Here is a 23,620-nt window from a genome sequence, read left to right as displayed (position 1 = left end):
GGGGCAGGGCCGGGGCGGGCTCTCCGGTTCCTCCCAGCCCCGGAACCGCGGCGGGAGGCGGTAGTGCCGCTGCAGGAGCCCTGCCATGGCCCGGGGCTGCGCGTAAGTGTGCGGGGCTGCGGGGCTGCGGGGTGCCCGGTTGAGGCGGGGGTATCCTCGGTGGGTTCGGGGACAGCCCCTCCCGGCCTCCCTCCCTCCCCCGGCAGGTGCCAGCAGCGGTGTGGAGCGGCGGAGCCCGCAGCGATTCCTCTGCCTCCCTTCTGGGGCTGGTGTGCGGGGCTGAAGGGCGGGCATTCGCGTGCCGTGTCGCCAACAGGGCAGCCCGCCGGACCCGAAGGCTGGAAAATTGCAGAGGCTGTGCCAGGGGTTCCCGTTTCCTCCCCCGTATCGCATCGTAGCGGTTGGGTGTTGGGTGCGCTCGGGTTTCGGCTCCCGCCGTGCTGGCGTTTGCTCACCGAGCCCGGCACGGCGCCGTGCGTTCGCAGCGGGACCCGAGCGCCTCAGGGCGAGTGGGGACGGGGTGCGTCCTCAGCACGGGTGGGACGGGGCCTCGGGGTCGTGGAGGTGCTTGGGGGGCTGGGCATGGGTCCTGCTGAGGGCTGTTCTGTTCTGGTGTTCTGAGGGCTGAGGTGTTGTGCGCTCAGGAGCGCTGGGGAGACGGCGGCGGTGCTGGTGGGGCGTGGGAGCGGCTGGGGGTCCTGGGTGTGCTGGGCACAGAGCGGAGGAGCTGAGGGGAGCCTGATGGCGGCTGCAGCTCCTCAAGGAGCGGAGGGCAGCGCTGAGCTCTGCTCTGTGTGACCGCGACAGGGCCGAGGGAACGGCATGGAGCTGCGCCAGGGGAGGGCCGGGGGTGGGGAAAGGCTCTGCACCAGAGGGCGGTGGGCACGGGCACGGCACTGAGCTGCTGGAGCTCACAGAACACTGGGACGCTGCATGCAGGCATTGGGTTTGGCTGTTGCTGTGTGGAACCAGGAGCTAGACTTGGTGATCCTCGTGGGGTCCCTTCCAGCTGCATTCTGATTCTGTGGGGATGGGTTTTGTCCCTGTTTTCATACACTATGGACACAGCTGCATCTTGTGTGTGGGAGGGCTGTGTTCATCAAACCACGCTGTGAGGGGCAAAAGAAACAAAATGCAGACCCTGTGCAGCAGGAGCTGGGGCCCTGGGTCACACACATGAGGTTGTTGCAGCCATCGCTCACGTTCCCCTTTGGCAGAGGGTGATGCTGTGCTGAGACTGATGGAGCTGCTGCTGCCAGCAGGGATCCTTGTGAGGAAGCAGGAGAGCAGCATGGCTGGCTGCCTGCGCAGCGTTTGGTCTCAGACCCACGGCCACTTTGTGAGGCATCACTTTTTGCGTTTGTACCTTCAAGGCTTTTGGGGACAGGTTTGTTCAGTTCTCCTTTTCCTCACATTGTGGGCATGCGTGTTCAGCATCTTGGGGAAATTTGGGCACTGTGAGTGGGCGTGGTTTAGGTGTGAGCTGGCTGTGCTGCGCTGCTTGTGTGCAGCTAAAAACCAGCCTATTAAAACTTCATCTTACCAATTAGCACACAGCAAAGAACAAAGAAAGAGGATGTTGTGAAGAGGGAATCGTCAGGTGTATTAAATATTAAGACATTTCCTGCCAAGGTTGACTCACTGTGGGGTTTTTTGTGCGGCAGACCTGGTCAAACACCCATGAGGTGTTTAATTGGGTTTGGAGTGTCCCTTGATGCAGACAGCTTCAAGAAGCGTAACTGAGCTGCAGAGTACCAGTTGCTGCAATACAGGTGGAAATGTTTAATGTTCAGCAGAGGGAATGTTGCAGTTCATTTCTGCAGACGCGCAAAGTATTTCTGCCCTTTCCTGGTGAGCTCTCTATACGCACTTTGGAGTTTATCCTCAAGATGCCTGGTGCAACCAGCAGCAGAGGGGTTGCTTGTTTCCTTTTGCTTGAGGCAGCAGTGTTATAGTGCTGAATCATGGCTGTGTTTAGACTTTAGGGGGAAAACAATGAAAACAATGTTTGTTTTGTTTGTTTTTAAATTTGGCATTGGATTGATTTTTTTTATTTTTATTTTTTTTTGCTTTCTGCTTTCCTGAAACCTCTGAGTGCAGGCAGGATGATTGTTTGCCATCCCTTCCTCTCCTGCTGCAGGAAGATGACTGGTGAGCCCAAACCCCATCTGACATCTGCCCGTGCCAGCAATGCCCCCCGCGCTCACCCCGTGCCACCATAATGTCTGTGGCTGCCACTATGGCCCAAGGGCTGGCTGCATGCTGCCATCACTGTGCCAGAGAGAACACACCTGTGACAGTGACAAGCCAATGATATGCAGGTCCCTTCCTTCTGCCTCAGGCATATTCTGCTTGCAGCCTGCCAGTGCTGTGTGGAGGGCAGGGCAGCTGGAGACACAGGAGCAATGTGGATTTCTGCCCCAGGAGGCAATGAAGTTGCAGGTTCTTCCAGTGTGCCATGTCCCCTCTGGGATGAGCTGTCTGTACCCCACATCCTGGTGTGGTGATGTCTGCGTGGCTGTGGACTGACGTGGAGTGGCATCCCAGAAGCAGGGAGGTAGCTCTCACTTCTCTCCTGCAAAATGACACCCTGCGAGTCCCTGAAACCAGGCATTTTTGGGTCCCCTGGAAAGGATGTTCTGGCTGTCCCCGTGACTGCCTGGGGACCTGTGTCCCTCCAGGCTGACTTAGGAGTGGCTTGTACCCCGTGGGGACAAACCCAGGACCCCACGGTGACTGCAGGGCAGGGGACAAATTGATGCCACTGTGAGGAGCGTGTCCATGGAGCAGCCGTTCTGCCACGAGGCCCCCTGCCTCCTATCTCCCATCAGATGGGACAGCAATTTCACTCAAAGTACTGGATAAACTTAATATGCAGAAGGGTTTGCTCATCCCAGCTCCTTTCAGATTTACAGCTGGCAGACTGCAAAGTCCCTTTAGCAAGTCAATGGCTCCATGCTTTCAGTGGCATTTTTTCCCCCATAGACACTTTGTAGAGGTCATTTTCCTTTTCGTTTCCCTATTTTGCTGCTCTTTTAAAGACTGGAAATGCCTGGTGGTGAAGACTGCAGTGTTGCATCTGCTCAACCCCTGCCAGGTGTTTGTGGAGGTGGTGGCACCTTGTACCCCTTGGGTGTAGATTCCTGGCATGCAGGCCTGGGAAATCAGCGCAGGGTGTTGGCACAGACTTGGTGCCAGCACAGTTCAGAGCTGACAATTTGGGGCAACAGGGACTGGTTTGATGAAGGTGACCATTTTTAAACGAATGACCTCATTATAAAGGTGCTGGGGTTAATGGTGCTGTGGGCCTCGCAGCCCACATTCAGCGGCTGTATCAGTAAAAATAGAACTGATCAAAAAAGGATTTTTATTTTTACTCCATAAAGTGTGTCCTGCTTGAATGCTGCACTTTCATCTCTGATCAAGGCATGGTGACTGGCTGTTTCCATGGAATGAGAAAGAAAAAGCTTTGCTTTGGTTCAGCTGGGAGGCTTCATCGCAGCAAGCTGCAACCATGCTGCTTGTCTTTGCTGTCCTCCCTGCCTGTTTTCTTTTTTTAGAGGAGCTGGAGGTCACAGCAATGTCATCTTGGAGCAAAATAACAAAGTCGCATTCCAAAATATGTTGAAAGAGGCTTTGCATGTGCAGGCTCTCTGCATGCAAGGTGGAAGGCTTTATCTTGGGGGTGCCTGAAAGACTTTGCTCTGGGACTGATCACAGGCTGGAGAGTTGCACATTGCATTAACAGGACCCGAAAGGTGCTGGGCCAGGCACAGAGTAAGGCCCTGTGTGGCACAGTTCTGCTGTCTCAAGGCTGCAAAATCATTTCTCAGCCACCTTTGCTCTGCAAATTTGCTCCCACCATGAACATTTGATGCCAGAAATGATGCTGATGGGTGCTGAGTTGCAGCTGGTTTTTGGGGTCTGAGAGTCTTTGCATGGTGCCACTCAGCATTTTTGGGTGCTGCCTGCTGACAGCGTGTACAAATTACCATCCTTTGCAGTGGGACAGTGCAGGACGGTGGGCTGCCTGCATGGAGGGCTGCCTGAGCCAAGCCGCAGAGGTTGGCTCAGCTGTTGTGTTGGCTTTGCCACTATCCTGCAAGCAGGGAAGCATTTTGGCTCCCTGAGTCAGCCAGTGATGCTGTGCCACTGCCAGCTGTCCCTGCACTGCTATCCTTTGCATCCCCATTTCAGTGCACCAGGCCCACAGACAGGCTGAACACATGGACTGGATTGCATCTGCTGGCTTGGACACCAGGGTTTCAAAGCACTACAAGACAGATTGGGCGTAAAACCTCTCCTACAAACTGCATTGCTTTACTCCTGAGTGGCAGCAGCAGTGCTGGTTCCTCCATGCACGTCACAAATTCCGACCCGTGGAGGGGGAAATGGCCTAAAAATAGAGCAGATTCAAAGTGGTTCATAAATAATAAACCAACCTCCTGAGAGGGCGATGACAATCCAGAGAGCCCCTGTTGCTCTCAGTTTTAAGTGGAGATGAGGAACAGAGCGGCAGAATCAGCCATTTCTGGAGCATAAAACCCCAGAAGAGACCTAGGAAAGAAAAAGCCATTCATTTCCTCTCTCTCAGGAAACACGACAGGTTCCAAAAATCCTTTTCCCCAAATAATTTACCAGTTCTGCTCTCCAGGTGGATGCATTTTCTTTCCTCCCCTCTCAAACCTCCCAGTCCCAAGATAGGGCCCATACAAGGCTCAGCCTTGTATCTGATTGCAGTAGCTCTGTCACTGGCAGCCCAGAACTCCCCAGTGCAGAGAGTGAGGGAGCTCGTTTGAGCTATGCCCACACATTTGTAGGTCCTGAAGCACGCACAGCTATGTGCACCAGCCCCATGTGTTGTTTGGTGCTGGCTGCAACCTCTTGCTTGCTGTGGATGCCCAAGCTTGTGGAGATGGGCAGCAGGGAAGCAGCTCCAGGTTGGGCATCAGAGTGTCCCTGAGGCATTGCTCAGCTCTATTGGTTGTGTCTAACTCTAACACTAGAGGTGTTTATGTAGGAGCATGGTTTAATGCCAGTGCAGCATCTCCTACCAACGTCTCTTTTGCCCAATTTCCCTATTGCCCGTTTTCTAGTGGCTGGGCTCAGCTGGCTGTGCATTATGTGTGCAGGGAGATGTGGCCCCATCCCCTCCTGCAGGCAGCATCTTGCCCAGGGTGACACAGGCAGAGTGACCAGAGCTGCTCCTGTCTGTGCAAAGGCTCAATGGGACTTGGCTGCGGGACAGGTCATTTAGCTCAGCCTACCACCCACTCTTGCTAATCGCTTCCTAATGCTGCTGTAATCCCATTTAAAGCGTCTGGCAGCCTGGAAAATCACAGGCACCCAGCAGAAGGTTGACATGGCCACTGCAGCACTCATACTGTGCAGCTGTGCCCCATCTTTCCTTTTCTGCAGCTCCTGCCCCAAATATCCTGTGTCTATGTTGTACTCTGTCCCTGCACCTTTGCCTGGCAGCCTGCTCTCTGATCTTCCTTTTTGCAAGAAAAAAATCCCCAGCTGCAACGTCTGCCCCAGCTGCTGCTATAAGACATATACTGAGTGTGATGCATTGTTGTAGAGCCCATTCTCAGGTTCCAGAACCCAGCTGTTCAGGCTCACACCTGAGCACCCCTGCTTGGAGCAGAGGGCTTCGGAGATCCTCAGGTCCCTGTTTTTCCCCACAGGCTAGATCCCCAGGAAGATCAGCAGCTGGGCTGCCCCGCTGCTAGTCCTGGGGCATTCCACCTGTGATGGGCTGGAAGGGGCAAGGAAAGTTGTTTAGTCCTGCCCTTGTTGTGCCAAGCCCCTGAGACAACACAGCATCCTGGGGATCAAGGCATGCACAATCATCTCCATGGCTCCTCTCCACCCCTGTTCCTCCTTTGCCTGGTTTTGCTCTTCACTTTCCATGTCCTTGCTTCACTTTTCAACTCTGAACCCACAGCACAGTGCTTGGCTGGTCCCACAGCACAGGGAAAGCGCTCAGCTCTTGGCTCTCTGAGCAGCCTCCTTCCTGGGGCCGTGTACAGGGGAGCAGGCTGCAACCAAAAAGCTTAGGCACATACTGCTTGGATGTTTCCAGGCTGGGATCCTGGCATGTCATCTGCAGGGTGTTTTGGGGCTGTGGATGCCACCCCACATGCAGCACATCCAGCTGACAGTGTGGGGGCAATGAGAACAGCTGAAATTGAGACAGAGAACAGATGACAAATGATCCCTTAGTTCAGAGGTTCTTCCCAGACTATATATATCCTCTTCTTTTTCAGAGACGTGTGCTCTGGGTCTCGGTGGAGGTGGGAACTCCCTGTTTTCTTCTCCTGAGAAACCCAACCTGGCTGCAGGACAACTTTCTTCCCACTTCTCTGCAAGAAGTGATAGAGAAAACAAGTGCCATGTACACTTTCCTGCCTGAAAACTTCACACCGGTGAAGCAGAAGCCATCCAAGGAGTTGAGGCCCATGCTGGGGGCCGTCACGCTGGGCCTCATCCTGTTCATCGCCGCGGTGGTGGCCTGGTGCTACTACACGGTGTCCCTGCGGAAGGCGGAGCGGCTCAAGACGGAGCTGATGGACCTGCGGGCGGACGGCTTCATCATCAGGAACCAGCACGGGGAGGTGGTGTTCCGGCTGGCGTTCCGCTCGGGGAGCCTGGACCTGGAGTCGTGCTCCAAGGAGGGCGAGATCCTGAGCTGCACGCGGTCGGACCGGGGGCCGCTCAACTTCTTCATCCAGACGGTGAAGCCCAAGGACACGGTGATGTGCTACCGCGTGCGCTGGGAGGAGCTGGCGGCCGGCCCGGCGGTGGAGCACACCATGTTCTGGGAGGACGCCCACTGGTACGGGGGCTCGGAGATGAGCACCCAGCACTGGCCCATCCGCCTGGCGGGCTACCAGGAGCCCGTGCCCTACGTCACCAGCGACGTCTACTCTTTCCGCGACAGCTTCGGGGGCATCCTGGAGCGCTACTGGCTCTCCTCCAAGGCGGCGGCCATCAAGATCAACGACTCGGTGCCCTTCCACCTGGGCTTCAACGCCACCGAGCGCTCCCTCTTCTTCCAGGCCCGCTACAAGGACTCTCCCTACAAGCCCCCGCCGGGGCAGCAGCCCTTCCCCGAGCTGAGCTACCGGGTGTGCGTGGGCTCCGACGTCACCTCCATCCACAAGTACATGGTGCGCAGGTACTTCAACAAGCCCTCCAAGATCCCTGCTGAGAACGCCTTCCGATACCCCATCTGGTCCACGTGGGCCCTCTACAAGAATGATATTGATCAGGATAAACTCTTGCGATTTGCAGAAAAGATTAAGAAATACCATTTCAATTGCAGCCACATTGAAATTGATGACATGTACACACAGGCCTATGGGGACTTTGACTTTGACCCTGTCAAGTTCCCCAACGTAACTGAGATGTTTGCAAAACTGAGGGAAGATGGCTTTAAGGTCACTCTGTGGACCCACCCTTTCATAAATTATAATTCCTCAAATTTTGGTGTGGGGATTGAGCGTCAGCTCTTCATCAAGGAGCCGTCGGGGCGGCTGCCAGCCATGGTGGAATGGTGGAATGGCATTGGGGCCATCCTGGACTTTACCAACCCAGCAGCCCGGGACTGGTTCCAGAGTCACCTGCGCCAGCTGCGTCACAAGTACGGCATCTCCTCCTTCAAATTTGACGCAGGTGAGACCAGCTACCTGCCCAAGCAGTTCAGCACCTTCCGGCCTCTCTCTGACCCCAGCATCTGGTCCCGGCGCTACACCGAGATGGCCATCCCCTTCTACGAGCTGGCTGAGGTACGGGTGGGCTACCAGTCACAGAACATCTCCTGCTTCTTCCGCATCATTGACCGCGACTCTGTGTGGGGCTATGAGCTTGGCCTCAAGTCTCTCATCCCTACAGTGCTCACCATCAGCATGCTGGGCTACCCCTTTATTTCTGCTGACATGATTGGAGGAAACTTCCTCCCCAACAAGACGGATGGAGCAGTTGAGATCCCGGACCGGGAGCTGTACATCCGATGGCTGGAGCTGTCGGCCTTCATGCCCTCCATGCAGTTCTCCATCCCACCGTGGCTCTACGACAAGGAGGTGGTGGAGATCGCGCAGAAGTTCACGGAGCTGCACGAGTCGCTGGTGGCCCCGCTGCTGCTGGAGCTGGCCGGGGAGGTCACCGACACGGGAGACCCCATCATCCGGCCCATCTGGTGGATCTCGCCCCGCGACGAGGCCACGCATCGCATCGACTCGCAGTTCCTCATTGGGGACACCCTCATGGTGGCTCCTGTGCTGGAGATGGGCAAGCAGGAGCGCGACGTCTACCTGCCGGCGGGCAAATGGCGCAGCTACAAGGGGGAACTCTTTGAGAAGACGCCAGTGCTGCTCACGGACTATCCTGTCGACCTGGACGAGGTCGCCTACTTCCTCTGGGTTTCCTAACCGGATCCTCCATCTGCTTTGGGAAAACCATGCCTTATGCTACAACTTTTTAACAAATAATAATTCTAATTGCACATTTCATCTGGGTCTGGGATTGTGGAAATGTATTAAATAGACTTCGTTCTCCTTGGGGATTTTTTTTGTTCGTTTTTGGAGGAAGGTGGTCTATTTTGTTTAATGTGGTGCAGATGGGAGGCTGCAGTTGGATTGTAGTAGGCAGAATTTTCTCTTTGTCTGTGAAGACTGAGTTGTTATGCAGTCAAACGTAATACCTTTTCGGTTCCCTAGGATTTTAAGAGGTGAGGTTTGGTTAGTGCCTTGTGGGAGCATTTCTTGTCCTATGGGAGCACTCAGCACTGGCTTGCGGTGTGTGATGTGGGAGGGTTGCTACAGCACAGCCTGCCTTAAGTTTTCTAATATGGCAAGTATATTTAAAAAGACATTTTTAAGAGCAGCCAACAAAGTAGATTATAGAGAGATGTATTTACAGATTTATTTCCCTCCCCATCTCATGGCACTGGACTAACACTTGCCCATTTTCTTGGGTATGAGGCAGGCCAGGTTACATGTGTGACATGCAGTTATTTCAGTTGAACAGACTATCTATTGCTTGCATTCCATCTCCTTGCCCATCTGATGCTGCTGCAAGATGGGCCTGTGTGTTTTGCCACGGGTGTCAATATTGCCTTTTCTGTAGCAGCACTGTTTGTACCAGCGTGCCCACGCTACGGTTCTGCTTTGTTACAGGACAGTAACAGGTGTTGTTTTCTTTTTTTTTTAAGGACAGATGAGCTTTCAGGTTTGTTGCTGGCAGGACTGCCTGAAGCCGATCTCTAAGGTTCTCTGTGCCGCTTCCCTGGGAACTGCAGGTTCTTGCAAGCGGCACAAGTCATGGATGTAATGTTTGCTGCTAGCCAGCTTGCTGGTGGGTGAAAAGCACCAGGTTTTGCATTGATGGTTTTGTGCCAGTGGGTGTTCTCACTGCACCCAAGAAAATGTTCTCATGTAGCATGAAATTAAGCTAATATCCATCTCCGTTTTGGGTTGGAGTTAGAGAAATGATAATGTTCTGTAGAGCTTTTCTGAAGCAGCCCTTCTCTCCCTCGTGAAGATGCAGGGGATTTCTTCAGCTTTTGGGCTTGTTGTCAGAGGTTTCTGGAGGGGATGTGGGGTGACATGTTCCTGTGCCCACAGTCCCCAGCACTAGGATGGGTAAGACTTCGGCTCATGTCCCTCCCATTGCCATGTGGGGATTTTCTCAGCATTTCTCCCTCCTCCTTTTTCAGGATGCTTTCCCAGCTTTCCATTTGGTTTTGTTCAGGAAGATGCACTTACAGAGACACAGGCAATCTCCACTCTAAGCAATCACAAGCAGGGTTGTAGTCTGGCAGCCCTGTTCCCTGGGGCAGGACTTTCCCAGCTGTGCCCTGGCTGCTGGCATCTCTCAGCCCATTCCTGCTCGGAACTGAGCCACACTGTCTGGGAAGGCAAGGGGCAAAGAAAGCACAGCAGCTGCAGGTCTTCTTATGGGATTGCATCCAGGAGTGAATCCACCACCCAGGGAGATGGAGCAGCTTTTTGGGTAGAGTTGGATACCAGTGATGGTCTTTCTCTAAAGCCAACTGCCTTTGGGTTTGCAGGAGGCAAAAAAGGAGGTGCACCTATGGGTTGTGATAGCATCCACAAGTGGAAACTCAGGTGTTTGGGGCAATATCTAAAGTGCTTGTACAGTTAGGAAGGAAGTGAGAATGTTCAGTGTGATGGATGCTGTCCTTGGAAATCTTCAGAAGCTGTCCAGACATGGTCCTGGGCAACCTGCTCAAGGTAACCCCTGCTTGAGGCCTCCAGAGGTCCCTTCCAACCTCAGCCATTTTGTGAGTCTGTGCTTCTTTGAAACCAACCTGATGTCTGTTTGGATCTGCTCTGAGTAATTTTGTGTTCTGGCCTCAAAACCAGTCTCAAGGGAGTCCTCACGTCCAGCAGGAGCACAGGCAAGTTCCAGGCTCAGCCCCTAAGCCGGTTTCTTGTGGCTTTTAGCTGTGAGGGCTCAGATTTGCTCTCTGGCCCCAGTACAAGTAACAGTGGCTTTTCAGGCTACAAACACACTCTGACAAGGTTTAGCCTTCCTGGCAGAATCCCTTTACTGTGAAAATGATGGCAGGAACCACATGAGTGCCTTGGTCCCCTCTTAGAACTCAGTAAAATATATTATACTTTGTGTAGGAGCAGATGGGGAGAGCTCGTGTCCACTGCTTCTGTCCCTCAGCTCAGGTGAATCAGGTGCCAGCTGCCGAAGGAGGCAGAGGCTGGTGCTGCAGCTGGACTCTTTGGGTAGTGGTGGCAGACTGGCTGTCAGACTGGATTGTTGTGAGTTAGCCACACGACACTGTGTTCTCTTGCCAGGAAGATTTCTTTATTGCCGTAATGATCATGGTCATGATGTATGTCTCTATTTCTACTTTCTGAAACAGGCCTTTTATATTCTAACACGCATAGTCAGTACATTTCCACTAACAATCCATTGGCTAGAAAGCAAGTGAATTCCATAACAAGTCTTCATAATCATCAGAAAGTTTATCTTATGGCTAGGTACAAAACACCCCTGTTTATTCAGACCCTGTCTCCTTTCCAGAGCCTCATTATCAACAAGTCGACACTCGACGAGGCCAAGCTGACCTCTCCATCTCCCACATGGGATCTTAAAGTCCTGTGTGGCTGCACTCCGCAGCTTTGTGCCAGGAAAGTACCAAAATTCAGCAGGGCTCTGTCAGGAGGAAAAATCTCCATTAGACACACTGTCCTCCTTCCCCTCCCCTCAAAAGAAAGTTTTATTGTCAAAGGTGTTTATTAACTAGTTGTGAATGAGTAGGATTATAGAGTAACCTTATTTTTCTAAATACTGTGGTTAGGGCAGAAGTGGTCATGGCCATTCAGTGCTCCAGCTAGTAGGAGGGGGAAGCTGGGAGGAGAGCAGGGATGAAGCCCTGGAGCAAGGGCTCGTCTGACTCCCTGGGTACATGACCAAGCCTTTTTGGGGACAGGCTCAGCAATGCTCCCTCAAGCTATCTCATAAGCTCCTGGATGCTCTCTCCATCAAACTTTTTACCAAAACCACTAACACTATGCTGCAGCCCAGGTCAAGCATCCTTAAGACTTTGCAGATCACAAGCTCTCTGTGCATGGACATTTTGGGAACCAATACCCAGGGAGGTTTCTCTGGGCTACACACTGGGTCACTGTCCAAAACCAGGTTAACTCAGCCAAGGAAAAGCCTCAAAACAGGTGATGGGGATTGGTTCAGTCAGCACTAGCAGGTGGTGATGAGCAGCAGGTCAGCATGATGCCCATAGGATTGGGTTTTGAAGCTTATTTTGTCATGTGTCAGCTTTTAGTGGGTGGTTGGATTTCACATGCTTTCCTGAGTTGGACTGCAGTGCTGGTGGGATCATTTTTAACCACTTTTCTAATTCTAATTGTTATGAAAACAGAGCTGTAACTTGAATTGCCTTGATTGATAAAAAACTTTGGAAAACAAAATGAAGTTTAACTTGTCTGTTTATTCCAAGTGTGGTGGTAGGTTTGGGGCTTTTTTTCACCCCAGGCTTCATTGAAGTTAGAGGCTGTGGATTTTTTAACGTATTTACTGCTTGTGTTCTGATGCTTTGATGAGTGTTTATAAGTGACAAGCTGACAGCATTCTGCTTAGATGGGGCTGAAAGTGCCCCCTCGCTCAGCACAGGCTGGGATGGATCACAGACCACCTTCCCTGAGTCCTGCATCGCACCAGACAGTGGTGCCCTTATTTCTGCTGATTAGCCCCAAAAGGTGTCCTCCAGTGCCAGCGTCAGGGGGGGACCTGGGCTTTTGCTGGTCCATGCTGATACAGAAGATCTGTGGTCTATTTGCAGGTGATGAAGAAAAGGAGGCTGCTTGGTGCTTCCAGCATGTGTCCCAGGAGGTCACTCTGTCTGTCCCTGCTGCCCCCAGGTCCCCTTCCCACACTGCTCTAGTAGGGCAGAGGGGCCAGGGTAGAAGTTTGTGGCTATATGAGCACCAGAAACAGACCTATGAAAGCCACTAAGAGCCTGCTTTGCCCCATGCCACCCCCTCATCCCAAATAATGTTTTTCCTCCTCACCCAACACCTTACTGTATGAACCAAAAACTGCTTTGTGGCACCCAGACATCACCAGCACCAGACAACATATGACTCAAATGAGGGGGGCTTTGTCTTACTGCTTTTGCAGTAAAAATGAATTTTCTCAATGCCTTCTCCCTTAGGTGTGAGAAGCATCCGTGCACCAGACTGATGCTTGTGGGAGTGAAGCTGGAGCCTTGTGACAGGCTGGATCCAGCTTCCAATGGAGTCCCAGTAATGCAGATGTCCTTCCTTGCATCTGGGGGGTTTGGGTGGCGTTTTTGTTGGGTTATTTTGCATTTTCCTAAAATCTGCAGCTGTGTCCAGTAAGGGTGTGTGAGGCTCACCAGCTGCATGGAGTTTGCACTGCTCAGGGTCCCAGCTAAGTGTGAATTGGACCCTGCTGATCATGGGATGATGCCGAACCATGTGCCAAGCAGCAATCAAAAATACATTGAGAGCTGTGCAGGGAGCAGGGAGGAGTGTTAATGTTCAACTCCAAATCCCACTGAGGTTTTGGCAAAAGCCAAATGCATTTCAAACCAATGTTGCCTATGGGTCCAGCCCTGCACAAGATCACAGCTTTTTGTAAAAGGAAGAAAAATAAGTAAAAAAAAAAAAAAGAAAAGAAAAAAGACAAAAAACTGCACAGATCTGTGGAGTGCTGTGATGAAAGGATGAAAGGACAAGCTGACAGCAACAAATTCCTTTTGAGTGTGCAGCCAGTCTGGCAACCTTAGGGAAAAAAACAGCCTCCTCCATCACACCCAGTCCCAGAGTCCAGGAAAGCCATCATGCTGGGCTGGGCCATGCTAAATCCAACCAAGCAGAAAAAGACAGGGACTGTTTTTTTCCATTTTTTTGCTACAGGGGATGGGTGATTTGTAGCTCAGCAATCATCTAATATCAAGGATAATAAACATCCCCTCTAAAAATAAAAGCATAAAGGAAGCCTGGGGTGAGTGATGTTCCTTTGTCACCAGTCCCTGCAGCAAACACAGTGTTTGCTCAGACTAGGAATGCTAAAAAACAACAGAGACTGAGGCGTTGTGAGGAAAACCAGATGTTCCTCCAGCAGTGCACATCTCAACAAGGACAGGCACAAGAGGAGAGCATATAGGGATGGGGATTTGGAGAGGGATTTCTGCAGCCAAACAGGCTTGAACTTTCCCTGAGGGAGATCTGCAAAGGGTAGAGCAGCCTGAATAATCCCCAGGAATTGCAGTATACTTGAAGATGTCTTTTTTTTTTTCCCCCAGCCTGTGATTCAGGAGAGCAGCAGACCCATGATTGTGCACACCAGAGCACACAGATATAGGGCAGTGATGCTGCATGAGGAGGCTGGAACCCAGCTCCCCACAGTGGGCACCAGCAAGGTTTGAGTGAGCACCATAAAGAACCTCAACTTTTTTCCTACTGAATGCATAAGGAGCTTGTCTGGGGCTCTCTTCTGTCCCCAAAGCTCAGGGGGGAAGCCAGTGAGCTCACACACCAACATGAATCTGAGTGTTGGTTCTCGATCCTACAGCATGACAGAACCATTGGTGAGGCTGTGGAACCTGAGCATCAAACAAGCTCCGGAGCGACTGTGATGCTCTCAAGTCCCCCATAAATTCATAACATCAACCAGCTCCAGAGCAAATCTCTAAAGAAAGAGGTTCTTCTGGTTTGGGCCAAGCACAGCTTTACCTCTCAGGTGCCACTAGCAGCCCATCAAGGCTAGGGAAGGAAATTGCCCCTTGCTTTGGGAAGGAACATCTCAGCCCAGAGACCCCAGCACTCTCCTAAACTTCTCAGCCGCATTTAAATTTAAATTTCTCTTAGCTTAGAAATGAGGAAGAATGGACTGAGAGAGGAGGGCATTTCAGAGGTAGCCCACTTTACCCAAGCCTACAGGTGCTGTTGAGATGCCTTCATCCAGGAGAAGTCATGTCTGTGGGATGCTGGCTCAAATGGATCAACTCTGCTCGTGTTATGGGAGTCTTCACCAAGCCTTCTTCTGCAATCTTTGTGGTGGTTAGACTGCAACCTTTGAATCTAAACCAGGCCACAAACACAAACAGATCCCTTTAATGGTCTTCACCAATGCATGACTTATTGCTAGGTTTTAGTCTTGACTGCTATTGAGACTTCATCAAATGCTTGCAGACTTGAATACACAACAGAGACATGTTTCTCAATAATTTATTTCATTAAAAGGAGATGATTGCCATAGTATTAAGAAGTGCTAAAGCTTCTTTCTGCTATATTGGATAATCCTATCCATGGGAAATGGAAACTCACCCTGCTTCAGCACCCATCTGATTTACAGGCTGAAAATTTGAAGTCACCTCCTTTGGGTTAATCATGGATTTTTTTATTTTATTTTTAAGAAAGTTCTCTGCTTCAACTGCCTTGTCCACTAAGCAAATGGGGGTTAATAAGCATCTTACAGAAACAACTGCAGCACAACTGCCTGTAAACCACAGACAAATGTAGTCATTTATATAATGTGAACGGCCTTCCTTGATGAGAAAATATTAGAAGGGGAGAATCTCCATCACTACACTGTCAAACAGAAAGAACGAAGGTATACATCCAATATGTTGCTTTATTACTCCACTGCAATTGCAACACTAAGAAAGGTGATAATATTTCTTCTTACTTAAACAATTATACATTTCTACTTCAAAAACTATTAAAATTCTGAGGTCATTCAAATCAAGTGTTCACTAATCCACAAGACCATAGCAAAGCAGATGGAGGATCCGGTTAGGAAACCCAGAGGAAGTAGGCGACCTCGTCCAGGTCGACAGGATAGTCCGTGAGCAGCACTGGCGTCTTCTCAAAGAGTTCCCCCTTGTAGCTGCGCCATTTGCCCGCCGGCAGGTAGACGTCGCGCTCCTGCTTGCCCATCTCCAGCACAGGAGCCACCATGAGGGTGTCCCCAATGAGGAACTGCGAGTCGATGCGATGCGTGGCCTCGTCGCGGGGCGAGATCCACCAGATGGGCCGGATGATGGGGTCTCCCGTGTCGGTGACCTCCCCGGCCAGCTCCAGCAGCAGCGGGGCCACCAGCGACTCGTGCAGCTCCGTGAACTTCTGCGCGATCTCCACCACCTCCTTGTCGTAGAGCCACGGTGGGATGGAGAACTGCATGGAGGGCATGAAGGCCGACAGCTCCAGCCATCGGATGTACAGCTCCCGGTCCGGGATCTCAACTGCTCCATCCGTCTTGTTGGGGAGGAAGTTTCCTCCAATCATGTCTGGCAATATGAATGGATAACCCAGCATGCTGATGGTGAGCACTGTAGGGATGAGAGACTTGAGGCCAAGCTCATAGCCCCACACAGAGTCGCGGTCAATGATGCGGAAGAAGCAGGAGATGTTCTGTGACTGGTAGCCCACCCGTACCTCAGCCAGCTCGTAGAAGGGGATGGCCATCTCGGTGTAGCGCCGGGACCAGATGCTGGGGTCGGAGAGAGGCCGGAAGGTGCTGAACTGCTTGGGCAGGTAGCTGGTCTCACCTGCGTCAAATTTGAAGGAGGAGATGCCGTACTTGTGACGCAGCTGGTGCAGGTGACTCTGGAACCAGTCCCGGGCTGCTGGGTTGGTAAAGTCCAGGATGGCCCCAATGCCATTCCACCATTCCACCATGGCTGGCAGCCGCCCCGATGGCTCCTTGATGAAGAGCTGACGCTCAATCCCCACACCAAAATTTGAGGAATCCACATGTATGAAGGGATGAATCCACAGAGTGACCTTAAAGCCATCTTCCCTCAGTTTTGCAAACATCTCAGTTACGTTGGGGAACTTGACAGGGTCAAAGTCAAAGTCCCCATAGGCCTGTGTGTACATGTCATCAATTTCAATGTGGCTGCAATTGAAATGGTATTTCTTAATGTTTCTTGCAAAATGTAGAAGTTTATCCTGATCAATATCTTTTTTGTAGAGGGCCCACGTGGACCAGATGGGGTATCGGAAGGCGTTCTCAGCAGGGATCTTGGAGGGCTTGTTGAAGTACCTGCGCACCATGTACTTGTGGATGGAGGTGACGTCGGAGCCCACACACACCCGGTAGCTCAGCTCGGGGAAGGGCTGCTGCCCCGGCGGGGGCTTGTAGGGAGAGTCCTTGTAGCGGGCCTGGAAGAAGAGGGAGCGCTCGGTGGCGTTGAAGCCCAGGTGGAAGGGCACCGAGTCGTTGATCTTGATGGCCGCCGCCTTGGAGGAGAGCCAGTAGCGCTCCAGGATGCCCCCGAAGCTGTCGCGGAAAGAGTAGACATCGCTGGTGACGTAGGGCACGGGCTCCTGGTAGCCCGCCAGGCGGATGGGCCAGTGCTGGGTGCTCATCTCCGAGCCCCCGTACCAGTGGGCGTCCTCCCAGAACATGGTGTGCTCCACCGCCGGGCCGGCCGCCAGCTCCTCCCAGCGCACGCGGTAGCACATCACCGTGTCCTTGGGCTTCACCGTCTGGATGAAGAAGTTGAGCGGCCCCCGGTCCGACCGCGTGCAGCTCAGGATCTCGCCCTCCTTGGAGCACGACTCCAGGTCCAGGCTCCCTGAGCGGAACGCCAGCCGGAACACCACCTCCCCGTGCTGGTTCCTGATGATGAAGCCGTCCGCCCGCAGGTCCATCAGCTCCGTCTTGAGCCACTCCGCCTTCCGCAGGGACACCGTGTAGTAGCACCAGGCCACCACCGCGGCGATGAACAGGATGAGGCCCAGCGTGACAGCCCCCAGCATGGGCCTCAACTCCTTGGATGGCTTCTGCTTCACCGGTGTGAAGTTTCTGGTCCAATAGATTTCTTTGTCCTGTTCTTTTTTAGTTTTGTCATGTTTTTCTTTGCGGTGCGTAATCTGACTTTCCATGAGCCCTTGGTTAAGAACCTTGCTGCTTAATTTTTTCTATTCCTGTTGAAGGAAGAGCCACAATACTGTGTGAAGGTGTTCCCTGTCTCCTTTCCAAACTTCTTCACTCACATCTGCTGTGTTAGTTTACAAAACAGAGGATTATGACCAGTGAAAAAAATGAACTAACTCTAACAGCCCTAGATTCTTGTGGATCTCCAAGCCCTGTGGATTCAGCTCGCTTTGCTCTGTGCTGGCACAGCCTGCTCACTGAGTTTTTTTGGAGTGGGATGATGCCAGAATTCCCATGGCCATCACCTGGCCGCGACCATATTGCATCCTGTTGCATCCAGCCCGGAGAACAGGGCTGGGGAGAAGGGCTGCTACTTGGGGATTGGGGCTGGACAGCACTATTTGATCAAAATTTTTGTGTTTTTATATGGAATGTTTGCTCTGCCAGGTTTTCCCATCTGTGTATAGAGAATGCAGAGCGCTCCTGTCACACAGCAACCCATCTCATTCCACCTGGGGAAAAGGATATTTCCCTTCATCCAATCCACCATTTCTTGTCCTTATTAAAGTCCTGTAACTCCCAAGGCACATATCTTACACCAAGCCAGAGTCCATGCTGCAAAAGGGGTGGAAGATATGTAAGCACAGAGTTTGTGATTAGGGTGTTAGACTAGAATTGTTGCCAGACCAGGTCTATGTTAAAGCCAAAAACCTTAGTTTGTCGAGAAATGCACAGTAATGCCACACACAGCTCAGCTGTATCAAGAGCTGCCAAGATCCCAGCATCTGAAAAAGCATCCAGTGGCAGGCAGCAAAAATGGCAGAAGATGGAGCAGGTGACACAAGTCTGGGGATTTGTGCGGTCTGATGCACCCTTAGGATCTCACATTCGCAGGAGCAGTGCGTACGGAGGGGAAGAAGAAAGAAATCCATCTTGCTTAGCACAGCATTCCCCAGCAATATATGTCAGGAATATTTACCCGCACCACTGTGACATCAGTAACTAAGTATATGGAGATGATTAGCTGCCCAGGGAGCCATCAGAAATACCAGAGGTCACTGTGTTTGATATTGATCACAGCAGCCTCCCTGTCACCAAAAGGAGACACTGGGATATTTTTCCAGCAAGTTGTCAGGGTGAGCAATGCTTGGACCTGAAAAAGAGCCAGAAAGGATAAAAGCATCACGGGCAAATATTGCTGTTGTGGAACCCATCCTTTGGCAAGGGACTGCAGAGAATAGGAAAAAGAAAGGTCGTAGTGCCCCGAAGAGGTGGCAGCCTGTCGGTGTGGGTCGGGGGCCTCTCGGTCTCGGCGTGGGACGGGGGCAGTTTGGGTGCAGGTTGGGTTACACGCGCACTAGGGCGCGCTGCCAGGGCTCGGGGCTGGCAGCAGCCCTGGGATTGGCCCCGCTCCCGGCTCAGCTCTGGTTGTTTCCAGCGAAACCACGGTGTATTTGAAAAACAAGCTCCTTGCTTTGAAGATGTTTTTGTGTACTCAGCTCTGAGTTGCCGCCCTTGAGTTTTCTTCTTCCTCCTTCCTTCCTCTTTTTGCCCTCCCAACCTGCCTGCTAGCTGGGATTTCTCTAAGACAAACCGCCGCTTTTCAGAGAGAAAAAGAGAAAGGGGAAAAGGGATTTTAGGACTTTCTCCTTTTTTCTATTTCCTCCCCTCCCCTCGCCCCACCTCGCCTCACCTCTCTCCTCTGCTCTCCTTCTCACAGCTTCTCTTCCCTTTTCTCTTGTTCCCTTTTCTTCCCTTCCCTGTACTCCTCAAGGAGACAAACCCAGTACACAGATACGGTGGGAGGGCAGAGTAGACCGTGGGCATACTTGTGCTTCATTTGGGCTGGTTTACTGGCTGCTGCCACATCAGCCATTCTGCTGTCCTCCACAAGGAGCCCAGAGGATACGAGCAGCCCTTAATGTGTGCAGATTAAATATTGACATAGCTGCCACCCTTGCATGCAGAAACTGAGACGGGACTTTAGACCCTTTTAAACAGGAGCTAAAGGGCATCAGGGGATGAAACACACAACACACAGGGGAAAGAAAGCCACACACTTTGGTGCACCCACACACCTCTGCCCCTTGCAATACTGCTGAGCACTTGGCACGCCTGGCATGAGTTTGCCCGGTCTCAGCCCATGTCCCAACATGTGATACCTGAACCTGGGCTTTCAGGCTTCACAGTGCAGGGAAGGAGCCTTCAGCTGTGTTTGCCTGTTCCTGGTGCAGGGGGAGAGAACCTCCTGACATGAAATAATCCCATATTAACTATATTATTAATATAGATTATTTTTTTATAGATTTATAGATTATAATTAATATAAAAATATTAACTAAAGGGAATGTTTATTATGTGAACAATCCATTTATGAAGGATTATAAAGACACCACAGCATTGCTGTCAGGCACTTGCAGGCAGAGTATACGGCACATTCTGACCAGAAGAGCCATAGGTAGCTAGCTGTAAGTCACACTCATAAACAAACCATTGCTCTATTAGCTCTGCAAGAACAAATTATTCACCAGCCCCACTTCAGCTGCTCGAAGTAGGACTTTTTTACACCAAACACACCCCAGGCAGAACGCAGTTCTCATCAGTTTCCACCTTCCAGCCCGGCACATGCGGAGTGCTTCCCGTGCTGGAATTTAGCGCTGCCCGTTCACGTTTGACCCCGCTCCCTGTGCGCTTACTTGCTGCGAGAGAAGAGGTTCCGCTGTCGCCGCAGGCGGAGAAGGGGAGCGAGGGAAGGACAGCTTTATCGCACAGCTTAGCTACGAAGCCAGCAGGACTTAGCGCGAAGGGACCGGCCGTGGACGCAGGCATTGCCAGGGGCTGCGGGAGGTTTGTGCACGGGGAATGGGCGCTGATGTCCCTGCGCTGCCTACTGCACTGAGAGCTGATAGCTCGTCTCACTGTGATCGCTGCTGGCTCGTGGCTTTGCAAACACTCCCCCTAGAGCCAGGCGAGTCCAGATCACGTCTGGAGCAGAAATATTTCCCAGGGTTTTCTGTTCCTCTGAGCCCCTCACCTGCGGGAATGGAGCAGCGTGCGGCACAGTCGTTCAGCTCTCACTGAAACAAACCCCTCGTTCCCCATCCGGCAGAAAGAAAATGCAGAAATAATCTCCTTGCCCAGCGCAGCGCTCTCTGCTTTAAGCGGTGTCTGAGCTCAGCATTCCTCTGCATCCTTGGGGAGCAGCTCCATCTGCCGAGCCAGCCCGAGCTGGGAGCCGCAGGGATCTCCTCCAGAACGGTCCTTGCCGGGGCAGTCCCGGGTGCGAGGAAATACTGGGAGCTCTGGAGGTGTCCGATGGGGAAGGGAAGTATGCCCAGCCATTCCGAGAAGGTAGGTGCGCTGAGCTGGCACCAGGTGGAGGAATAAGCCAGGAGCTGGCTCTGGTCTGGATTTCCCACCATCCAGACCGAGGCTCTATGGAGGTTCTGTTTGGAAGGGAAGCCTTGCCTGCTCTCCTTGAGGCAAAACAGCTTGTAGGCTCTCACTTCTGGTTGCTATTTTCTTGTAACAATGAGCCAGAGATCAAATGTTCCATACAGTCATAGAACAGAATCATAGAATCACAGAATAAGTTGAGTTAGTAGGGACTATTGAAGGTCATCTGGACCAATTCCCCCACAAGGAGGAAGGATGCCTACAGCTCCATCAGGTGCTCAGAGCCCCTCTAGCCTGACCTTAGAATCATAGAATCGCAAGGTTGGAACCGACCTGCAAGATCATCTAGTCCAACCACCCTCCCATCCCCAGTACCACAAGCTACTAAACCACATCTCGTAGCTCCTCATCCAGGCGCCTCTTGAACACTGCCAGGGACGGCGACTCCACCACCTCCCTGGGCAGCCATTCCAGTGCCTGACCACTCTCTGAGAGAAAAAGTTTCTCCTAATGTACAACCTAAACCTCCTCTGGTACAACTTCTGGCCATTTCCTCGGGTCCTACTATTTGCCTGGGAGAAGAGGCCAGACCCTTTTGCACCACAACCTCCCTTCAGGAAGTTGTACAGTGCACTGAGGTCTCCCCTGAGCCTCCTCTTCTCCAAACTGAACAATCCCAGCTCCTTCAGCCGCTCCTCATAAGACTTGTGCTCCAGACCCTTCACCAGTTTTGTTGCCCTTCTCTGGACACGTTCCAGGGCCTCAATGTCTTTCTTGTAGTGAGGGGCCCAAAACTGAACACAGCACTCGAGGTGCGGCCTCACCAGTGCTGAGTAGAGGGGGACGATTACCGCCCTGCTCCTGCTGGCCACACCATTTCTAATGCAGGCCAGGATGCCGTTGGCCCTCTTGGCCACCTGGGCACACTGTCTCCAGTAACAGGTATCCACCATTTGTGTGGGCAACCTGTTCTGGTGCCTCACCACCTTGATCATAAAAGCCTTTTTTCTTACATCCAGCCCAAATCTCCCCTCTTTTAGTGTGAAACCATTTCTCCTTGTCCTGTCACAGCAGACACTGCTAAAGGGCCTGTCCCCACCTCTCTTACAGCCCCCATTAGACACAGGCAGGCCGCCCTCAGGTCTCGCTCAGCCTCCTCTTCCCCAGGCTGCACAGCCCCAGCTCTCAGCCCGTCCTCACAGGGAGCTGCTCCATCCTGACCATTCGTGCGGCCCTCCTCTGGACGCTCTCCAGCAGGCCCCCGTCTCTGCTGTGCTGAGCACTCCAGCTGTGGACGCAGCGCTCCAGGTGCGGTGTCACAGCGCAGAGCAGAGGGGCAGGATCCCCTCCCTCGCCCCGCTGGCCGCGCTGCTTCGGATGCAGCCCAGGATCCGGCCGGCTGCCTGGGCCGCAGGGCACACTGCTGGCTCATGCCCGGCTGCCATCCACCGGCACCCCCAGGTCCTTTCCGGCAGGGCCGTGCTCTGTCCCTACGTCCCCCGGCTCGTACTGGCAGCGGGGGTTGCCACGACCCGGGTGCGACGCCTCGCGCTTGGATGTGTTGAGCCTCAGGAGGTTCCCCTGGGCGCACCGCTCAGCCTGGCCAGGTCTCTCTGGACGGCATCCCGTCCCTCGGCCGTGTCGACCGCACCGCACGGCTGGGTGTCATCTGCAAACTGCTCAGGGTGCGCTCCGTCCCACTGCCGTTCACTTGTGATGATGTTAAAGGGCAGCAGTCCCAGAGCTGAACCCTGAGGGACAGCACTTGTCACTGATCTCTAACTGCACATGGATCCATTGACAACCACTCTTTGGGTACAACCTTATGGGAAAGTATCTTCTGCCTTCTGCGTTCTTAGAGACCCGGGATTTTTGTGGTGGATTTTTCCCATACATAAGACACCAAAAACTTCCCAGTGATCAAAAGCTTCACAGCAGAGACAACCATGATATCCAGCTCCCTTGGTTTGCTTTGATAATCACAGAATCACAGTATGCCTCAGGTTGCAAAGGACCTCAAATAATCTAGTTCCACCCCCAAAACATTTATCCAACCTCAATCACAGCAATGAAAGGCCATCTTCGAAGTGACTGTAGATGGAGAGATGGATCATGTTTAGCACCAGGCAACAGACCAAGGGATGTGATAGGGGCACTGCCACAAAGCTTTGCCTGATCACATGCAAGAGACTTCCCTGAAACCAATCATTCACTGATTAACATTACCATGCAAAATGAAGAGGAAAATGCAACATACTCAACAAACTGAGGATGGACCCATGAACAAGGCTGATCCAGGGGATGCAGGTCAGCAAGGACCAATCAGACACTGAAATGATGTGACTGGGAGCCAGCAATTATGCAACTATCCTTCTCTTCATGGGAACTATCCTTCACTGCGTGGGAGACACCACAGCTTGAAAGTCTTTTGCTTCCTCCTAGGGAAGCTTAGGAAAAGCCATGGAAATATTATGGAAGAGACTAAGCTGTGCTGTCAGCCAGTCAGTGCACTGTGGAAGAATGGGCTCTTTCACAGAGAATTCTGTATGTGAGTTCTTCCTTACATGTATAAGAAATAAGGCCAAAGAGGTGTCTGGTTTTGTAACAGGGTGTGTGCTTTTAAAATGCACTGGAGCAGAATGATGATGTTCTCCACATGAGAGATAAGAAAGATCTGCTATCTGGAGACGCAAAGATCTCAGTGGCTGATGTTAAGCTGCTTTGTTTCAGTACTTTTAGGCTTACAATTTTCCTGCATGGTAAATGCCATGGTGTTCTGGGCTAGACTCTCCTCCACCCAGCACTGGTGGGGACA

General features: G+C 52.2%; 2 protein-coding genes across 10 annotated transcripts in view; one reads left to right on the top strand and one right to left on the bottom strand.

The window, feature by feature from the left end:
- The first annotated feature begins 9 nt into the window (after positions 1 to 9).
- LOC125687016 (myogenesis-regulating glycosidase-like) lies at positions 10 to 12,091 on the top strand. Of its 2 annotated transcripts, XM_048931734.1 has the most exons (3): positions 74 to 102; positions 2,101 to 2,151; positions 6,270 to 12,091. In XM_048931734.1, the coding sequence occupies exon 3, from the start codon at positions 6,396 to 6,398 to the stop codon at positions 8,430 to 8,432; it is 2,037 nt and encodes a 678-aa protein (XP_048787691.1). In that variant the 5' UTR covers positions 74 to 102; positions 2,101 to 2,151; positions 6,270 to 6,395; the 3' UTR covers positions 8,433 to 12,091. The 2 variants fall into 2 exon arrangements, with proteins under 2 accessions (XP_048787690.1, XP_048787691.1); XM_048931733.1 differs by lacking the exon at positions 2,101 to 2,151 and having other exon boundaries at positions 10 to 102.
- Positions 12,092 to 15,141: 3,050 nt separating this feature from the next.
- LOC125687427 (myogenesis-regulating glycosidase-like) overlaps positions 15,142 to 23,620 on the bottom strand; it is a 33,916-nt gene continuing 25,437 nt past the window's right edge. Inside the window, exons 1-3 of one of the 8 annotated variants that reach the window (XM_048932564.1) lie at positions 20,106 to 22,139; positions 18,389 to 18,562; positions 15,142 to 17,459 (exon numbers count right to left, since the gene is read on the bottom strand). In XM_048932564.1, coding sequence (XP_048788521.1) covers positions 15,321 to 17,417 — 2,097 coding nt within the window. In that variant the 5' untranslated portion in view covers positions 17,418 to 17,459; positions 18,389 to 18,562; positions 20,106 to 22,139 and the 3' untranslated portion in view covers positions 15,142 to 15,320. The other 7 variants (XM_048932560.1, XM_048932566.1, XM_048932567.1 and 4 more) reach the window with 7 other exon arrangements.

The sequence above is a fragment of the Lagopus muta genome, chromosome Z, assembly GCF_023343835.1.
Source record: "Lagopus muta isolate bLagMut1 chromosome Z, bLagMut1 primary, whole genome shotgun sequence".
Lineage (NCBI taxonomy): Eukaryota > Metazoa > Chordata > Aves > Galliformes > Phasianidae > Lagopus > Lagopus muta.
The sequence above is the reverse complement of the archived record's forward strand: the minus strand, read 5'-3'. Positions and strand labels throughout refer to the sequence as shown.

Excerpts from the sequence above, each read along its gene's own strand:
- LOC125687016 (XM_048931733.1), top strand. The coding sequence starts at position 6,396 with ATGTACACTTTCCTGCCTGAAAACTTCACACCGGTGAAGCAGAAGCCA.